This window comes from Octopus bimaculoides, chromosome 9 (assembly GCF_046866305.1).
Source record: "Octopus bimaculoides isolate indiv1 chromosome 9, ASM4686630v1, whole genome shotgun sequence".
NCBI classification, from domain to species: domain Eukaryota; kingdom Metazoa; phylum Mollusca; class Cephalopoda; order Octopoda; family Octopodidae; genus Octopus; species Octopus bimaculoides.
The window spans coordinates 2,505,156-2,524,478 of record NC_142936.1 but is presented as its reverse complement, the minus strand read 5'-3'; the positions used below and the strand labels follow the sequence as shown (position 1 = coordinate 2,524,478).

General features: G+C 33.7%; 1 protein-coding gene across 2 annotated transcripts in view; it reads right to left on the bottom strand.

Annotated features, from left to right (window-relative positions):
• Window positions 1–6,120: 6,120 nt before the first annotated feature.
• The window catches only part of LOC106878352 (PDF receptor), a 320,701-nt gene continuing 307,498 nt past the window's right edge, over window positions 6,121–19,323 (bottom strand). Inside the window, exons 13-14 of one of the 2 annotated variants that reach the window (XM_089356953.1) lie at window positions 18,523–18,648; window positions 6,121–11,142 (exon numbers count right to left, since the gene is read on the bottom strand). In XM_089356953.1, coding sequence (XP_089213079.1) covers window positions 11,047–11,142; window positions 18,523–18,648 — 222 coding nt within the window. In that variant the 3' untranslated portion in view covers window positions 6,121–11,046. The remainder of the gene's footprint in view (window positions 11,143–18,522; window positions 18,649–19,323) is intronic. The other variant, XM_089356954.1, reaches the window with a different exon arrangement.

Genomic DNA, 19,323 nt, shown 5'->3' with positions numbered 1-19,323 from the left:
GATTAATGTTCGGTTTTACTTTCTGGGGAAAAAAATGTTAGAAACCACTTCGTGATTTGATTGGGTAACAGCACATCGCCAGTGAGCAAACGTGTCCCATGTTTATACTAAGCATACGCAGAAACATGATATATTTAACTGTTCAGTACTCAGTGCGAAAATGTAAGTAATTCAGTTTGTCAGCTTTTCAATACCATATGCCAAAAAAAAAAAAAGGAACGTGCAGGAGAAGTGACACTTGTTAATAAAGTCTTAATGTTGATCAATGAATGAAGAACCTTAAAATAAAGGTTCGTCTTTTTAGAAAATAGCCGATCCCTTATATAAGAAATCAAATTTGATAGCGACTTTGTAGTTGAAAGTTCATGAATATATAATAATAGAAATGAGTGCTAGAAATCACCATTTCTGAACTTTTGTGCCAAAAATTTCGAATACTTGTCAAAGAATGTTGCACTTCCCTTAGAGGCAGAAGTAATACATTTGCGATTACTGGGTCCAAGGAAACACGCACTCTATGATGAATGCATTCTTTCGTAAAATTGTTAACTAGTCTAATTTCTAATATTATTAACCTTCAGATTCCAGATGTATTTGGATGAAGGCATGTTTCTAAGCGTCTGAACAGATTCATATGTCATGAGAATGGTTTTAAAATGACTTTCAGTGCGCCTATGTTGTTATTTGTTCCACTTCCAGCTATAAGATAGGCTTTAACTCGACCAGCTAATGATTTAGAAAGACATAAAGATAGTAGGCTTGTTATAATTTCATAGTTTTGCATATTCGCAACGGATGAATTTCTTCTCTTTTTTGTTTAAGTATATATTTGTGTGAAAAGTGTCAGCTTTTAATATAAAGTAAAAACTCAGATTTTTATAGATTAATATTTCTTTTACATATGTTTGTAAGGTGGAGTCTCACGACTCCAACTTTATTTTTCAAATCGTTTGATGTATACTTTACCAGTTTTACCGATTTATTATAATTCACAAGATTGAAATGACCGAACAATGCAACACAAAATGGGAACTCAAAAACTGCCTCGATGCTAGGTAGCCACAATCCTACCATGACCTGACATCAAATTGATTGCTTGTGTTCGCTGTCTCATGACTGGACGAGATTATTTTTGTTAGTAGTTTGCTCTTTGTCCTCGTGCGGTGGCTAAAGTACCTCAATGATTCTGAGAGCGAGGTCAGATAAATAGTATTTATGTTCTGAGTTCAAATCTCGATGGAAACGACTTGTCACCTCGCCTCGAAATAGCTGCTCTTGAACCCTGCAACGGATTGGCGTTCGCTCAGAGGAATGTCTATGGCTAGAATTAAACTGACGAAGAAGAAGATTACGAAAAAGAAATTATATTTTTGCGATGCGTTTAGTTGTTAGTTAAGTTGTTGGATAGGCTCGAATTTAAAGATCACAGTCACCGAAGTTTTGCAATATCGGTCCAAAATTTTCGCATAAGGTCAGTAATTTCAAGAGGAGTGCTTAAATTGATTAGATTGATCTCAGTACAGTACCAGACGGGTATATTATTTTATCGAACCCAGAGGGATGACAAGCAATGAAAACCCTCAGTGGGATTCCAACTTAGAACATAAAGTCACAAAAACGCTGCTAAGCTTCTTGTCCGACACTCTGACGACTCTTCCAGCTTGCTTGCTTGAGGCTATGTTAGTAATAGTATAATCAAAGTTATCATGAAGTACATATATAATACACACGCACACCCACACACACATTTGTGTATGTATATATATATATATATATATATATATATATATATATATATATATATATATGTATAGTGAGAATTTACAAACAAATAAAAGATGAAGACGGGTGTGTAAACAACAAACAGATGTATTAGTTTAATGCCCGAGAAGTGAGACTCTTTTACGTTTCGAGCCTTCACATACATGCGTACAGCACACACACACACACACACACACACACACACACACACACACACACACACACACACACACACACATATACATATTACAAATTACAGGTAATTTTACAATCTTGTTTGATAAAAAATATCAATAGAATGCGATAATTAGGGCATGTGAGGGAATGGTTAAGAAAAAAAGCACAGTTGCTTTTATAGTACATAAACTTAGGAGAAATGTCGTGGTGTTAAAAGTATAGATTAAAAGTTACGAGAAATTGATGGCAAATTGATATAAAGGAATACATCCAAGTTCAAAGAAATCGTTATTGGAAAATATATACTTATATTAGAATATTAAATAATGTATACACACATATTAAAACGAAACGAATAAATGAATGTGAAACTCATAGTAATGATAGTGAGAAAATTGTTTCGGATTAATGAAGTGAACAGTTAAGATCATTGAATAAAACTGTGTCGTAGAATATTTACAAATATGAGATAAAGAAAGCTGTATATATATATATATATATATATATATATAGAAAGGGAAATGATGAAAAAAACATAGAGGGTTTGTTTAACAGGATTTAAGAGTATATTAAAGCCATGATAATAATGATATTATACAATTTTGTACAAAATAAGGTTTTGTGTTTTCATCATAATTGAAATAAGGATCGGTTTCGCATTGCTCATCAAACTGGATGAGCAATGCTAAACCGATGCTTACTTCAATTATGATGAAAAAAGAAAACCTTATTTTGTACAAAATTGCATATCATTATTATAATGGCTCTAATATACTCTTAAATCCTGCAAAACAAATCTTATGCGTTTTATCGTCTTTTCTCTTTCTCTATTTGTATCCACTACGTGTATTTCCCCACTAAAATATTTTCTACTTTATATAAATATATATTATATTCACATATATGTGTGTGGTTTAGAAACCACTCTGAACTATGCAGTTTCGGGTTTAGCTCGCTGCGCGTCATCATACGTTAGTGTTTACAAGTAAGACCCAGGGTCTACCATCTGATAAGGGAATGTTGTTGGCGGGGCTGTGTAGAAGCTCGTCATAAATATATATAATATGTATGTGTTTTGATGTTTGTAGTACCACCGTTTGGCAATCAATGTTGGTTTGTTTCCGTCCCCATAACTTAGCGTTTCGGCAAAAGGGACCTATAGAGTAAGAAACTTAAAAGAAGTACTGTGGTTGATTTGTTACACTAAACCATTCAGGGCGGCGCACTAACATGGCCACAGTTCTATGACTAAGACAAGTAAGTTCATACACACACACACATACACACACACACAGACACACACACAGACACACAGACACACACACACAGACACAGACACACAAACACACAAACACACACACACACACACACACACACACACAAACACATAAACACACAAACACACATACACGTATATATATATATATATATATGTATATAAATATGTGTGTATGTGTGACTATAACTATGTATGTATACATGCGATTATGTGTGCGTATATACATATGCATATATATATATATATATATATATATATATATATATATATATATATATATATGTATGTATGTAAAAGAAAAGGAGGTGGGAAGGTATAGAAAGTGGGAGGGTAGAGAAATGGGATAGTTGATCTGAAAAAAGGTAATATATCAGACACTTGTAATCATTAACCGGTTTAAGGAATGAATAAAAAGAAAGATTATTTCAAATATGGCAGATTATCAGCAGTGATTCCTTTAGAACAAATGTGGTTTATTTTGAATAAAATCTAATTACGAGGTAAAAAATAAACCAACTGAAAAATAGAAGAAAAATTTTTAGAAATCATAATATATATAATAATATTTAAAAGGATTTATTTCAATAACTATTGTTCACATGTTAATGAAGGATGGTTTTTTAATAATGAATAGCCATCATTTCGTCAGCAATTTAAATGTAACAAATGATAAAAAATAAATAAAAACATTGAAATGTTTTTTTAAATATCATATTCCTCTAATTTTTTACGGTGTGAATTGATGAATTCGTAAAAATGTGTTTTCATAATACACGTCGTTTCCATATTGAGCTTTTGAGATATGGTTAATCTTTTGAGTCTGAAGATATTTTGAAATGTCTTCTTATCGACACACACACACACACACACACACACACACATATATATATATATATAAATTTTTTTCAGAATGAGATAAAAAACCAATGCTGTGAAGATTTTAGAACATATATATATATATATATATATATATATATTATTATTATTATTATTATTATTATTATTATTATTATTATTATTATTATTATTATTATTATTATTAATCCAAACAAGTGGAGCAAGAGAAAAAAGATGAAAATGCACAGACGATATACTAGAATTAATAAGAATTTAATTATATTTTAAAATATAGGACCTCACTTTAACGGTTTCACATTAGATTTCAAAAGTGTATAGTATATAGAGATGTGTTGCGAATTATGCCTATTCTGGCCGTTGTTATAAAAATACTTTGTCTTTTAAAGTAGTAATGTGGCTCAGAACGCTATCCGTTAACATACAAATTGATTGATCAACGTTCATGTATTAAGCTTATGAATATGAAATGATATTTTGAATTTGTGCTCGATCTGAGATCCTCTGTCGTATTTAAAACTTTTGCACGATGGGATGTTATATTTTGGCCAAGTCAGACCTTACGAAAATACCATATTCAGTTCAGGTTATTTGTTAATAGTATTACCTGTTGTGACGTATACATATATTTCGATGTTTGCTCACGACTTGGTTACCAACATCAGATGCGGTGAAAATTGTTTCATTTAGCATAGTATAGAATTAACACATTGTATGTCCTTAATTGGGTAAATGTCTGAAATGTTGCTTTCACTAGGCAATCTTACATACACACGCATATTAGACACGTACACCCCTTCTACACACAAACATCTTTATTTATATGTACGTATTAAACACATACAAAAGTTGACGAACGGTAGCTGTAAATCAGAGAAAATTATATAAGAGGCTGCTGAGAAACTCCGAGCTCTGGATGTTAGTGTTCCCTGCATGCATTGCATATTAAGATCTACTTTAGTGGTTACATATGTGACGTGGTTTGTTGATATGGGTAGATATGTTTGTTACAAGTATATATATTAGATGCCTGCATATATATATATATATATATATATATATATATATATATATATATATATATATATATATATATATATATATATGTATATATATATATGTAATATATGCGCATAAAGACATGTATATATGTGTATGTATGACTATATATATATATGCGTGTGTGTGTGAATGTATGGCTATATATATATATATATATATATATATATATATATATATATATATATATATATATAAATATATTACTATGTTGCTATATTACTATGTAGTAATCGCGAATATATTGGGACTTTCGACTGACTGCGAGGCCACATGAGAGTCTAGATATAGTTGGGCCCGGATATAACTGCAGACTAGCAAATTATCCACCTCGTGCATGGATAGGTCCTATAACCTGTTGAGATTCCAGATATTTTTGGGATTAAAAAATACTAATTGTTGCTTTTTGTCCGGTAATTTTGTCCAGTATATTTGAGAATCATCGTAATTTCGCTTTCATATCTCGGTGTTTACTTGCGCATTTTTTATTTTTGGATGTATCAACAAGAAAGCAATCTTGATCACGCTCTCTTTATCTCTTTCTCTTTTTCTCCCTCTCTCTCTTTATGTTTATATGCCTGTTTGTCTGTGTATCTATGTATTTATGTACATACACGTCTATGAGTGTGTGAACATACATGTATATATATATGTATGTTTGTATATATCTATATCTATAACTCTCTCTATATAAATAAATATGTGTGTGTGTGTGTGTGTGTGTGTGTGTGTGTGTGTGTGTGTGTGTGTGTGTGTGTGTGTGTGTGCATTTGTGTGTGCATTTGTGTGTGCATTTGTGTGTGCATTTGTGTGTGCATTTGTGTGTGCATGTATATGCGAAATTTTACTTTCACACTCATGAAAATATTTTGTTAATAGATAATCCAAACATGACCATATCTATTAATGTGGGGACAATATTAAAACACAAAAAATATATTGCAGTTGCCCTGATGTATTATAATCCGAGCCACAGAATCACAACAATATTTTATTATAATTTAGATTTTCATGTGATTTTATTAAACAGTTCGATGAATGACAACGATTTTATATAATAATAATAATAGTAATAATAATAACAATAACAAAATAAAACAATACTAACAATCATAATATTGATAACAATAATAGTGAAAATAATAATAGTTATTATTATCATTATCATTATCATCATAATTATTATTATGGTCTTTGTAGAATACAATTGTGGGGCTGTATGTTAGTGTTGTTCTCATACTGTTGCAATCCAAACAATTTTTCGTTTTGGTCTTCCATTGTTCAGTTCTGCTCACTTTTGTAGGTATGGCAGCAAAGTATAAATTGAAATATATATTAATGAAAATTTATATTTTTAAATTATTTTATTATTTTACTCCATGCAAAGAACGTAACAATGTGAAGATGAGTAATCAATCAATATAGTCATACACCTATATTCTCATGCTCGTATATGATGTCAGATATAAAATTACACACACACACACACATACACACACACCACAAATTCTTTCTTGAGTGTTAATTGCTTCTTTTCTGTACAAATCTTTTTTGGTGTCCATTTTCTCATATTCTATTTCCCAATCCTTCCAGTCAACCCCACCAATCGTATTCTCAATTTCTACGTTCATATGCAATATACTGTTAATGTCGCAGACGCATTCATGACCTACGGCTAGAGGTAAGTTCCTGGTGAGTCAAATCTGCGACCCAAGTTCCAATTTTCTTATTGTCTGTGTCTATGCTGAGCCACAGACAATGTTCCAACATTTTGAAATTAAAATTCCCTGTAGTTGGAAAATATGCAACATATTTAGGACCTATTCATGGAAAGTTCTGATTATCGAACGACGGTCCGCTAGCTTCCATTATCGTACAAACATGTGCTATAAATATTTTCCTTTTAATAGTATCCTGTGTTAGCACACCAAATTCATACCGATTTTCTAAGCAATTAGACTTTCGAATAATTATACATGTTAGAAACGGTATTAAATGTCACAAGTTTTTTTGTCCGACGTGCCGAGTCTGTTCATCACATGTTTATATTTACCTACACAATCGATGGCTTTACTCACCGGTAACGTCTACAAAATTTCATTTTCATCGTATATTTTAAATGTCGCTCCATGCGATCAACTCCGTAACAGCGCCATTGCGAACCACTGTTCTTAAGCAGACGACCATGTCTACACCTAAGGCTTCGTTACATAATTTTCACCACAAATATCAATTCATATAGAATAGGTTTAACATGAATGGGTTTAATATGAACATTTATAGGTTTAACAGAAATATTATAGTCGTATAAATATTTTTGCATCACTCCAGCAATTCCGGTGGGGGCGGTGTGTTAGTCAATTACATCCCCCCCCCCACCAGTACGAAACTGGTACCTATTTTAAGGATACCGAAAGGATGAAAGGAAAAATCGGCTTTGGTGGCATTTGGACTCGGAACGTAAAGTCGGAAGATATAACGCTAAGCATTTTCCCAGTGCGGTAAGAAATCTTGCCATCTCGCTGCCCTGTAGTCGTATAAATATTGGTTCCAAATTTTGGCACAAGACCAATGTTTTCAAGGGTGGAGGTAAGTCGATTACATCGACCCCAGTACTCAACTGGTACTTATTGACCTTGAAAGGCAAAGTCGACCTTGGTGGAATTTGAATTCAGGACGTAAAGGCAGACGAAATGCCGCTAAGAATTTTGTACGGCGCGCTTACGATTCTGCCAGCTCGAAAAAAAAAATTTGCATGGTCGGTTCTTGGACCACCTATTGAGGAATTGGTTTCAAATTTTGGTACAAGGACAGCAATTTCTTGAGATCTATCTGAAATCCCTGTTCGAAAATATGTGATAATATATTTTTCTAACTTGTCACACAAGCCCGGCAATTTTGAGGAGATGGAAAAGTCGGTCACATCGACATTATCTTTTTTATCGACCCCTAAGGGATGAAAAGATTTGACCTTGATGGCGTTTAAACTCAGAATATAAAGAGCCGGAAGAAATGTCACCGACCATTTTGTCCGATACGCTAAAAATTCTGTCACCTCGCCGCCTTAACTTTTTCTTATGTTGGCATAAGGAAAAATGAACAGAACTTACATTGGTCCTCCCCCAGTACTTGACTGCTAGTTATTTTATCGATTCCGATGAAAGGCAAAGTCAACCTCGGCAGAATTTGAACTCGTAATTATTTCTAATTTTAGTACATGGTCAGGAAGTTTAGCGGGACGGGGTAAGTCGATCACACCGACTCTATTATTGGATTGGTACCCGAAAAAGATTAAAGGCATAGTTGACCTCAGCAAGATTCGAACTCATAACATAAAGTTCAGTTACAAATATTCTGAAGTATTTATACCGATGCTCTAACCAGTTTGCCAGTTCGCCGCTTTCTTAATAGATATGATAATAATGACGATAGCAAAAACATTACGTCCGATTAATTTGTGAAACCGTTAAGGTTAATAGACTAGTTGCATCAACTCTAAATGAAAGATTTCCGAATGATAAAGAAACCGTTTTTACTGCTTATATCAGATTGTAAATACACTCAGCTTGCTATTTTTTTTTTCTGAAATTAGATACAATTTTATCTGAGTTTAATTGATTATATCAGCGTGCTTACAGTTTAACTGTGCTACACAAATAATCCATCAGTTATTTAGTACTAACATGGAATGTTATTATAGAAATGTCTAACGTTGTAAGTTATCGCATCTTCATTCGCTAATATGAACAAATGTAAATCAATCTAATAGTTTCTTAAAGTCTACACGAATTCAATCAGTCTATAAGAAACACCACAAACGGAAAATATCTTCAATTCAGTTCTTGATAATGAAATTGCGAACGCCTAGACACGTCGGATATGAAGTTAGGAACTTATTTTGGAAACCGTTGTCAAAAGCTAATAAGAAAGTATGGAAAATATTGACCATAGTCGTATATTTAATGAAACGTTTATCTTTATGTTTTTTTTTTTTAATGTTCAATTAACAATTTTACAATAATTTAATGAGTAACTCTATACATTTGTAGAGTAGAAATATATTATTCTTAAACTAAAATATTACTGACAGAGACCTGGAAGTTTCGGCCAGTTAAGACATCGTCAGTTTGACAATAATTTAATTGGCAACACACACACACACACACACACACACACACACACACACACACACACACACACACACACACACACACACATATATATATATATATACACGCACACACACACAATACACACACCACGCACATAGATGTAGGTGCGTGTGTATGCATGTATATAAATATATCTATGTATGTATACACAAACACACATGCATATACCAATATGTATATAAATATATCTATGTATGTATACACACACACACATGCATATACCAATATGTATATATATATATTAGCATTGGAGCCATTGTTTGGCTGAACAAATAACCTGGCAATATTCTTTTATAAACTGCTTTATAAAACGTTTTTAGTTCAAATCCTGCTGATGTTGACGATGCCTTTCATTCTGAGATAAAATAAACACAAAACCGCTGAAATGGATTTTATCGGTTGCATTCTCTTTCAAAGTGTATGGATTATACCAACGGTCGTTCGAAGACTTGTAAATCATTTGCAATGAGCACAAGAATATTTTATTTGCCCCAGTGTTCCATATCCAAGTGATATTCTTGACCTGAATTTAGGATTCCTGGAGTAAATATAGAAACGTTCGTAAAAAATAGTGCAAAAAAGTGTCTGATGTATTAAAAAAGTGTAGCAAAATGTAAGAGAACTCGGGTCGCACATTAAATCACCAGGAATGTACCGCGCACTCACACGTATACTGACGAAGGCATCGAAACACACACACGTACACACATACATATGCACACACACACACACACACACACATACACACACACACACACACACACATAGTATATTGTTGTGTCTTGGGAGGGTCATTATGCCAATAATAGTAGCACACACACACACACACACTGGTTCAATACCGCTTCTTTTTAATGTTAGTCAATTGGTTAAATAACAACACCTTGAAAAAATGATCGATTAATTGGCTGGTTAGATATTCAAACAATTAATTAACAACCTAGAAGTGGTATTGGACCAGGGCGTGTGTTATTATTATTGGTGTAATGACCCTACCAAGACAACAAAATTTATTTCAGTACACGAATTCACATCAAGAAACTTGTAAACCAAATACAAAATCGAAATGGGAACACACACACACACACACACACACACACACACACACACACACACATACACGTGTGCAGTCGTCTTTCGATTCTGCTCTTATTCTTATATCTTTGTCTTTGTCATCCATTTTCCTTTCCGCTCTTCCTATTATTCATCCATTCTCTAATTATCTCTCATACACCCATACACATATATTTATCTCATTCCCTATTCGCAATTTCCTCCTTCTCTCATTCCCCATGCATTCTTTCCCTTTTTTGCTTTCTTATTTTCTGAGATGTATTTTATTATTGTTTTTAAATGCCTTTCTTTCAAAATTTCTCATTTAAAATTCAATTTTGCTTTTCATTTCTCCGGAGCTTAGTAAAATAAATGGAATCCGTACAACCGTGCGCCCGATTAAGTGAATTAATGCATTTTGCTCATCTATGAAGTTTATATCTTTGCAGCCCAGTCCAAAAGTAAAAGAAAAAAAAAGTTCAATTCTCTTCCTCCTCTTCCTTCCTCTGATTTGATCTCTCTGTCTTCTTTTTCTGTCCCCATCCATTCTTCTAAATCTACATCCATGTACACCATATATACTGTATATATACACACACAAACAAGGGCACACACACATACACACACACATTCGCTCTTAATGTTTGTTATAAAACGTTGCTGTCTCTATACAAGATTTCGTCTTTTTCTCTACCGTATTTCGATTTTCGTTTCGTCGGCAACTGTTGCGCTGTTTGGTAACAGTGGAATGGCATGGGCTTCATTTCTTACTTTGGTTGCTTCCACCTTTTGGTGTGCCAAGATGTTCCAATTGCATGAAAAAAAGAAAAAAAAAAGACAAGAAACAAGTTTAATATCCAAGCTTAGAACGGGAATACTTACACGGACACACACTCACGCACACACACACACACACACACACACACACACACACACACACACACACACACACACACACACACACACACACACACACACACACACATAAAAGATACAGAAATAATTTTTTCTCAAACACATGATAATGCTAATACAATAGCATGAACAGGATAAACTATCCATATATATATGTATATATATATATATATATATATATATATATATATATATATATATATATATATATATATATATATATATATATATATATATATATATATATATATATATATATATATATATATATATATATATATATATATATATATATATATATATATATATATATATATATATATATATATATATATATATATATTTATATATATATATATATATATATATATATATATATATATATATATATATATATATATATATATATATATATATCTGTTGTTCTTTCTTATTATTCCTTTTTTAGTTTGTTCCAGTCATTAGAATTTTCAGACCAGGTCGAGGAACAAAAATTCCATGTGAAATCCATTACTATTTGGAAAGATAGTGACACATATATACCAATTCGACTGTAAAATACGATACCTAAAAGTGAATACAAGAGATGGTGCTCCACCATAAATGGCTGTCATGACTATATCATCGCGTTTTAGATTTAAGACCGGATTTCAAAGCAAGTCATTTTGTTAACAAACTCCGAAGTACACACACTCACGCACACTCACGCACACTCACGCACACTCACGCACACTCACGCACACTCACGCACACTACATACATATGGTGATTCTATATCTCAGTTGGTTAGAGCGTCAGTCCAGCACACTGAAGGTCAATGGCTCGAATCCTCCTGCAGTTTGGATTTGCATTATTATCTGCAGCCATGTCTGAACCTCTTCACAGCCAACAAAATTCGTATCAGGATGTGTATGATGTGAGGTGACACGTCTAACATACAAAGTGACAATATTTCAGGATAGAGGCGGCGAGCTAGCAGAAACGTTAGCAGACAAGAGTTGGTTGTAGGCAATGTACTGTTCAAGTGTTATTTCATATACATTCAGTAACACTAACCTCCTCCGCGTTACTGCACTAATTGAACACTATACACCAGAAACAGCTGTAAAGTGACACCCGCATTCTCTCGTCCCATAGTTGTGAGGTTCGAGTATGAGCTCCCCAAATTTTAACCGATGTATTCCATGGTGAACCACTGCAAATAAACTACTTGGACTTCCATTACTCTTATCTGTGACGCTCGTCTGAGCATTCCGGATATTTTTCTCATTTATGGAGAATTCTTGCGTCTCTGATTTTTCTGTTTTTCTGCTTAATGTTTTTATACTCACTTCTTTATGACTATTTTATAAATGCTTTGACACCATTAGCAACCACGTGACCATCTTTACTGATTTTATTGTAAATATATATATATATATAAATATACACAGAATAAATGGAACGTACAGAAAGGTAAAATGGTGCAACCAAAACAATATGACAATAAAACACAAAAGGGTAAAGATATTGAATGCTGAACGGTGTAAAGTGAGAAGTGAAATAAAGAATAACTCTAAATAACAGCAGAGATAGAGAGTCAAGATAAAGCTATCAATAATAACATCTCAATAAAAAATGAATGTGTAAAGATAAAGATGCAACCGCAGGATATGAAATAGATTGAAGTAGACAGAGTTAAAATAACAGACGTGTATAGAAGGATACTAGAAGAGAAAAAGAACAATGTTATATGCTTGTCTATATATACTTGTTTATACGAAGCCTATAACATCTGCCCGTCTCGCTCTGTGTATATGTACGTATTCTATATATGGATAAGTGCATATATATATATACCCACATTGTACATATTATACACATATATACATATTATACTCACACACACACACACGCATATATCATCCAGGACAGGGTTGGAGGCCAATATTTCAGCATCCTATTTCAGTATCCTATTTCAGTATCCTATATTGTAGACATATAAGATATAGTTTACTAATTATTGGGATGTCAATATAGATACATATACTGACTTCAAAGCTGACTGGTAATCACTCCAAGCAATTCACACACACACACATACATGCACACAAACACACACACACATTAGTTTAAATATATGTCGTATTTTTGTTCACAAATATGGTAATTGTTTGATATGAAAAGCGTAGAACATTTACATACACACGTGCATGTGTATTATATTATATTATATTATATTATATTATATATTATATATATACATACATATATATATATATATATATATATATATATATATATATATATATATATATATACATGTATGCATTATGCATGCATATGCATGCGTGTTTAGGTTAGCATCTAATCTAATACTCATAGCATGTTTTCGTGCATATGGCTCATTGATCACTAGTGAAGTTCAACGGACGCCTCTAATGGAAGAGATTCGAATCCAATCGATTACATGGGTGGGACAGCGGTGTGGATTATTCATTCAATTACGCTTTATATATATGGGTGTGAATAGATGCACGTGTATATATATATATGTATATATATATATATATATATATATATATATATATATATATATATATATATATATATATGTGTGTGTGTGTGTGTGTGTGTGTGTGTGTGTGTGTGTGTGTGTGTGTGTGTGTGTGCATCTACATATATACGTGCATATTGCATATATTTACACATGCACACACACTCAATTACACCCGCAGACACATATATGTACATAATTCGAAAGAGATATAACGAAAGTGTAAAGAGCGAAAGAAAATTGGTCTATTGTTCCCCAACTCTCAATTGCATGGTTACGGCTACAGTGTGACATAAAACTGCTTCTGATATGTCATATGTTACCAGAAGCAATGCAACGGCCAATAGAACTGAGATAATTGTCCTGTGTATAATTGATAATGGAAAATTGTTACTGGAAGCGATGTTATTCAGCACATTTATATATATGTATATCAATTCATATTGCCAATCAAGAGCAGGCAAAGATATTGTGCAAAGCAAATAATAACTATCTGATCACGACACATTAAAGACATAATTATCGATCCAGTACTATTGAAGTTGTTCGCCGATGTCAAAATGTGTGCATTCAGAGGATAATACCAAGCCAAGCGGGCCAGTTTCAATCTCTCGCACGTATGTGTGTAGTTTTGCATGAATCTATGTATGTATGTATGTATGTATGTATGTATCTATCTATCTATCTATCTATCTATCTATCTATCTATCTATCTATCTATCTATCTCTCTCTATCTATCTATCTATCTATCTACGTCTCTCTCTTTCTTTCTCTCTCTCTCTCTCTCTCTCTCTCTCACTCTCTCTCTCTTTCTATCTACTGGTGGCTATGGTGAAAGGATGTGTGTAGTGGACTCGTGCGAAAGGGTTAGAGACAAACACTTTCCCCTCTGGCCAACCTCTGATCGATTTCTTCATGTATCACTTGAAGAGGAAGTTGAAAATAGAGAGGGAAGTTTTGTCTAATGAAAAGTTCAACCAAAGGTGGGTAAATGTCGCAAGGATGGTACGAATAAATGGCGGAACCACCTTGAGCATAATCCTATAAAACAAAGAGAGAAAGAGCGCCTTGCTCTCATGTTAATGTTTTTATTTTTCGTTTCCGAGGTTACCATGGTTCTTTTCCGTAGGTTTTTCTTTCCACGGATAACCCTAGTTAATGTTACATTCACCACCCCCTTTTGGGAACTCTAATTGTTAACAACGACTTTTGTGTTATTTCCTTGTTTACACGTCGAAAAGAAAAGGCTTTTCGTTCCCTTTTGATCGATTTCGAAAAACAAAAGTTCTACATGCAATGCGGAGACAGACTGGTGTGTTTCATGCGGCTTTGGATTCGTTTTTCTACCCATTTCCTGACACCATATTGAGGGTGTGATGACAGACGAGAAAAGGAGAAAGCGATGCCAGAAAGCGGGGTAGATACGTCATAGCTTTCTATGTTGGGAGGTTAGCTGGGGGCGGCTTGTTCAGTGTCTATTACGGATGGCATTAAGTTTCTGAACTATTTTGACCACTAAACACATTAACAACAAAACCAACACATTTTATAATTGCAGAATGGAACCATGATCAAATACTGCTTGAGATGCACTCGAAAGAGCACACACACATACACACGTGCATGTGCTCAATCATGCACGCGCACACACATTCTATATTCTAGACACACACATAATGATTAACAATAGTCTGCAAAAATTTCTAACTTATCGATCTTGTTAAACTCCTGGCAAAATCGATAAGAAGCTTTCTGCAGAGTTAAAGAGTATTAAATTTATAAATAAAGACCACCTCACTTTTACGCTTCCATTCGTCTACGCTTGTCTCCATATGGGCATCCATATATATATATGGGCATCCATATATATATATATATACACACACATACATACATATATACATATATATATATATATGATAGCAATAATCCTTGGATGGAATTTATAAGCATTTAATACTTATAAATTCCATCCAAGGATTATTGTTATTATTATTATATTTATCCGACATGTATGTATGTATGTATGTTTGCATGTATGTAGTGTGTGTGTGTCTGCGCGCGTGTGTGTATGTGTGTGTTTGTTGGTATGGATATGTATTCTGTACACGTATATGTATATATACTGTGAAGTAACGTTTATGATTACATCCGCAGATAAATACTAAAATTATATATTTCGGATTTATAATGTTTATAACCTCAAAAAAAAAAAAAAGTAAGAGAAAAATCTAGCTAGAACTGAACGTCATTTCTAAATACTGGGCCAATGTGGTTGTCTATAACACCTGAAATCACACAGGTAAAGAACTGGTCGCTGTTATATTTGCTTCTAAAATGTAGAAAATGTTCTTTTGTCGCTTGATACTAATTCACTGAACTGATTATGTTAATGATCCTAGAGGGGATAAACGCTAGATCGTCTCGTGTACAAAGAGAATGTCGACATTCAAAACAAAACCGATAGCTAAATGTTCTCAAGAAAAAATGCTGACAGCTAAAATTGACGATATTCAAACTGCTGATAGTTTTGTTTAGTAATAAATGAAAAAGAAAAAAAAATTCCTTTCAAGACTGAAGAAACTTATTGTATAGAAGTTTTAAAAGAAATATTTGCGAAAACAATTCAGTTTAAAATGAAAGCTAACAGAAATTGTGAGTCATTGACCTTAAGGAAAACACGAGGTTCGTTGAACTCTAAGCTTTGTTACATGTCTAAATACGATTATCATGAATCATGGTATTTATGTATTTATGTGTTCATCTCATTTCGGTCCCCAACGATATTTGTGCGATAATTCAGTTTTAGCTTGTTATATATGGCTGCATTTTGTTATCAAGCCCAGGCAAGGCCAAGTAGGCTATCGTAAATCTTGTATTGATTAACCGGTGCCATATTTCTAGAAAATTGGTTGTTCTGAACATATCAGATTCAACTCAGCTGTAAACAAATTGTATGCAGCTCGGCATTAAAGACGAAGCAACTTTATAAACAACGCCAAACCAAAGACTTCCAAAATATTACAAAAACTCTTTCCTTTTATATACGGAATCCTCAAGTCCATTAAATACAATGAACACATCCAAAAGCTGGAAATAACCACCTAGTAGGGTCCCGGTGGGCTTCCAATTTCTACGCATTCTTTAATAAAGCCATTTCGAAGTTAACTACGCGTCATTCTGGACAAACCTTCGTCTCCTTATGGAAAATGATGTGGTTTAATGTCTTTGGCTCTTATTTTTGGTAATACCGAACAAATTTAGCTTTAGTTTCTGAATGAGCAGGAAGCATTGAAAAAACTATATTCTGAGTGGTACATGTGAAATCATTCTGTTACTAAACCCCTTTTGTTGCTAAAATGTCTGAAACTTTTCATTGTTGTTCATAAAAAAATAAACATATCACATCACCTATAGTCATTAGTGTTTGTGCCTTCCTCTTTCCTGCACGACAAGGAATGTTTAAGCAGCAATGATGTTTCATACAGAGCATTTCGACGTGGAACAATTTCCTGAACAGAATACAAGTTGCTTAACCAAACGTTTCAAATTTTCTACGACCACAACCAGAACCGAAACAGCGAAATTCTGTTGGGAAAACGATAACTAAAAAATAGTTTGGAAAAGGTCGTGAGTGCTAAAAGCCATCTACACTTGTTTAAGCCAGAACCACTCATGGGAAACACAAAGAGGTCAAATACGCCAACTACTCTTCCACGAAGATAAAGGACCTTTAAATCTAAGTAAAAACAAATCGATAATTCTTAATCAAGACAAGTTTAATTTTTCTTCAGAGAAATCTTAAATCGGTAACATTTTAAAGGTTATCATTTCCCAGTTATTATCTAAAAGTCGTAGACTATGTACAAACACACACATATACGCACATACACACACATATGCGCACATGCAGACACACAGAGACGCAAACACACACACATACAAGCACACACACACACATGCACACACACACACATGCACACACACACACATGCACACACACACATGTACAGACACACAAGCATGTAAGCTTGCACGCACACACGTATATAATGATGCTTGAACGGGAGAAGGATGCGTTCATTTAGTTTAATGCATTTCGTTCATTTAATTTAATGCATTTCGTTCATTCCTTTGTAGAGAAAGTTTCGGTCCATTACGACTCAGAAATTCTCGTGAATATGCGTTTGTACATAAATCTGAACGAATACAAAATGGTGGTGATGAAACTTGGAGCAGCAGTGCTATGAACCCTTGCATACAAATACAGGTGTGCATGCATTCATACAGACATATTATTGGGGCCCTGGGATGTGTAACACACTGCTTAGATACCAATCTTGAGAAATTAAGCTTACCAAAACCAGGAAGGGGAAATTCGAAGACTACAGATCCAGGCCTTCGTAATGCCCTTAAAGACAAGAACTTTTCAGCACCCCTCGTATATGTGTACGTAAACATTCATGTTTGTGTGTGTGTATATATGTATATATATAGATATAGATATTGATACATATACATTCGTACACATATATAAACCCATATGTATATTTGTGTGTGTATATGTGTTTAATAATTATATATATATATATATATATACACATACACATATAAATGCATGTGCATGTGTGTGCGCGTGTGTACAACAATATTCAACAAACATTTATGCAACGGCAATGATTTTCATTGAAAAATATATAATGACAATAAATACCTGATACATTGGCACTGTTTGGACTTCTGAGACAGACGTGTAAACGGAATTAGTCCTCATAAAACGTCGATTTCCGGTATTCGCAAGCCGGAAGTTGTACCATTTTTTCTTAATTGCCGACTGAACCTGAGTAGTAGTAGTAGTAGTAGTAGTAGTAGTGTGAAGTCTTATTTCACTGCCAAGCTCAACTCATTGTACCTTGTGTGCATGTAGTTTTATGCCTTTTTTGTTTTGCCCTGTTTAATGGACCCTACTTAATGTCTTTGTGTGTGTGTGTGTGTGTGTGTGTGTGTGTGTGTGTGTGTGCGTGTGTGTGGGTGCAGTACCTAGTCATTATATTTTCTCAACATATTCTGCATTCTACTTCATTTCTTACTGTAGATGGTTTCTGGTGACGGAGGGCAAGATCTGAGCTTCTGCCGCAAGTAAACATCTGCCAGTCTCAGCAGAGAGTATTGTGGTTTTTAACCAATATTGCGAATTCTCCTTATGCACTCCCCTTAATCCTATTCACCCTTTTCAGGTACTGGCCATGTAGGAGCTTCTCTTGCTATTGTTTTTATCATAACAATCTAAGCCGAATTTTTATCTTAGATTTTAGCATTTTAACAATTTCATTTGTTGGTTGTCGTTCTTCATATCTATCATTTCAATCCCAGTTTTTCATTTTTTGTCTCCCATGAAGACAACAAAGCATTTTGTTTGCTGTTTTGCTGTCTTGTAGCTATTTGTATTAGTTTTCCATTATTATTTACTAAATATGTAAGACGGCGCACTGACAGAAACGTTAGCACGCCGGAC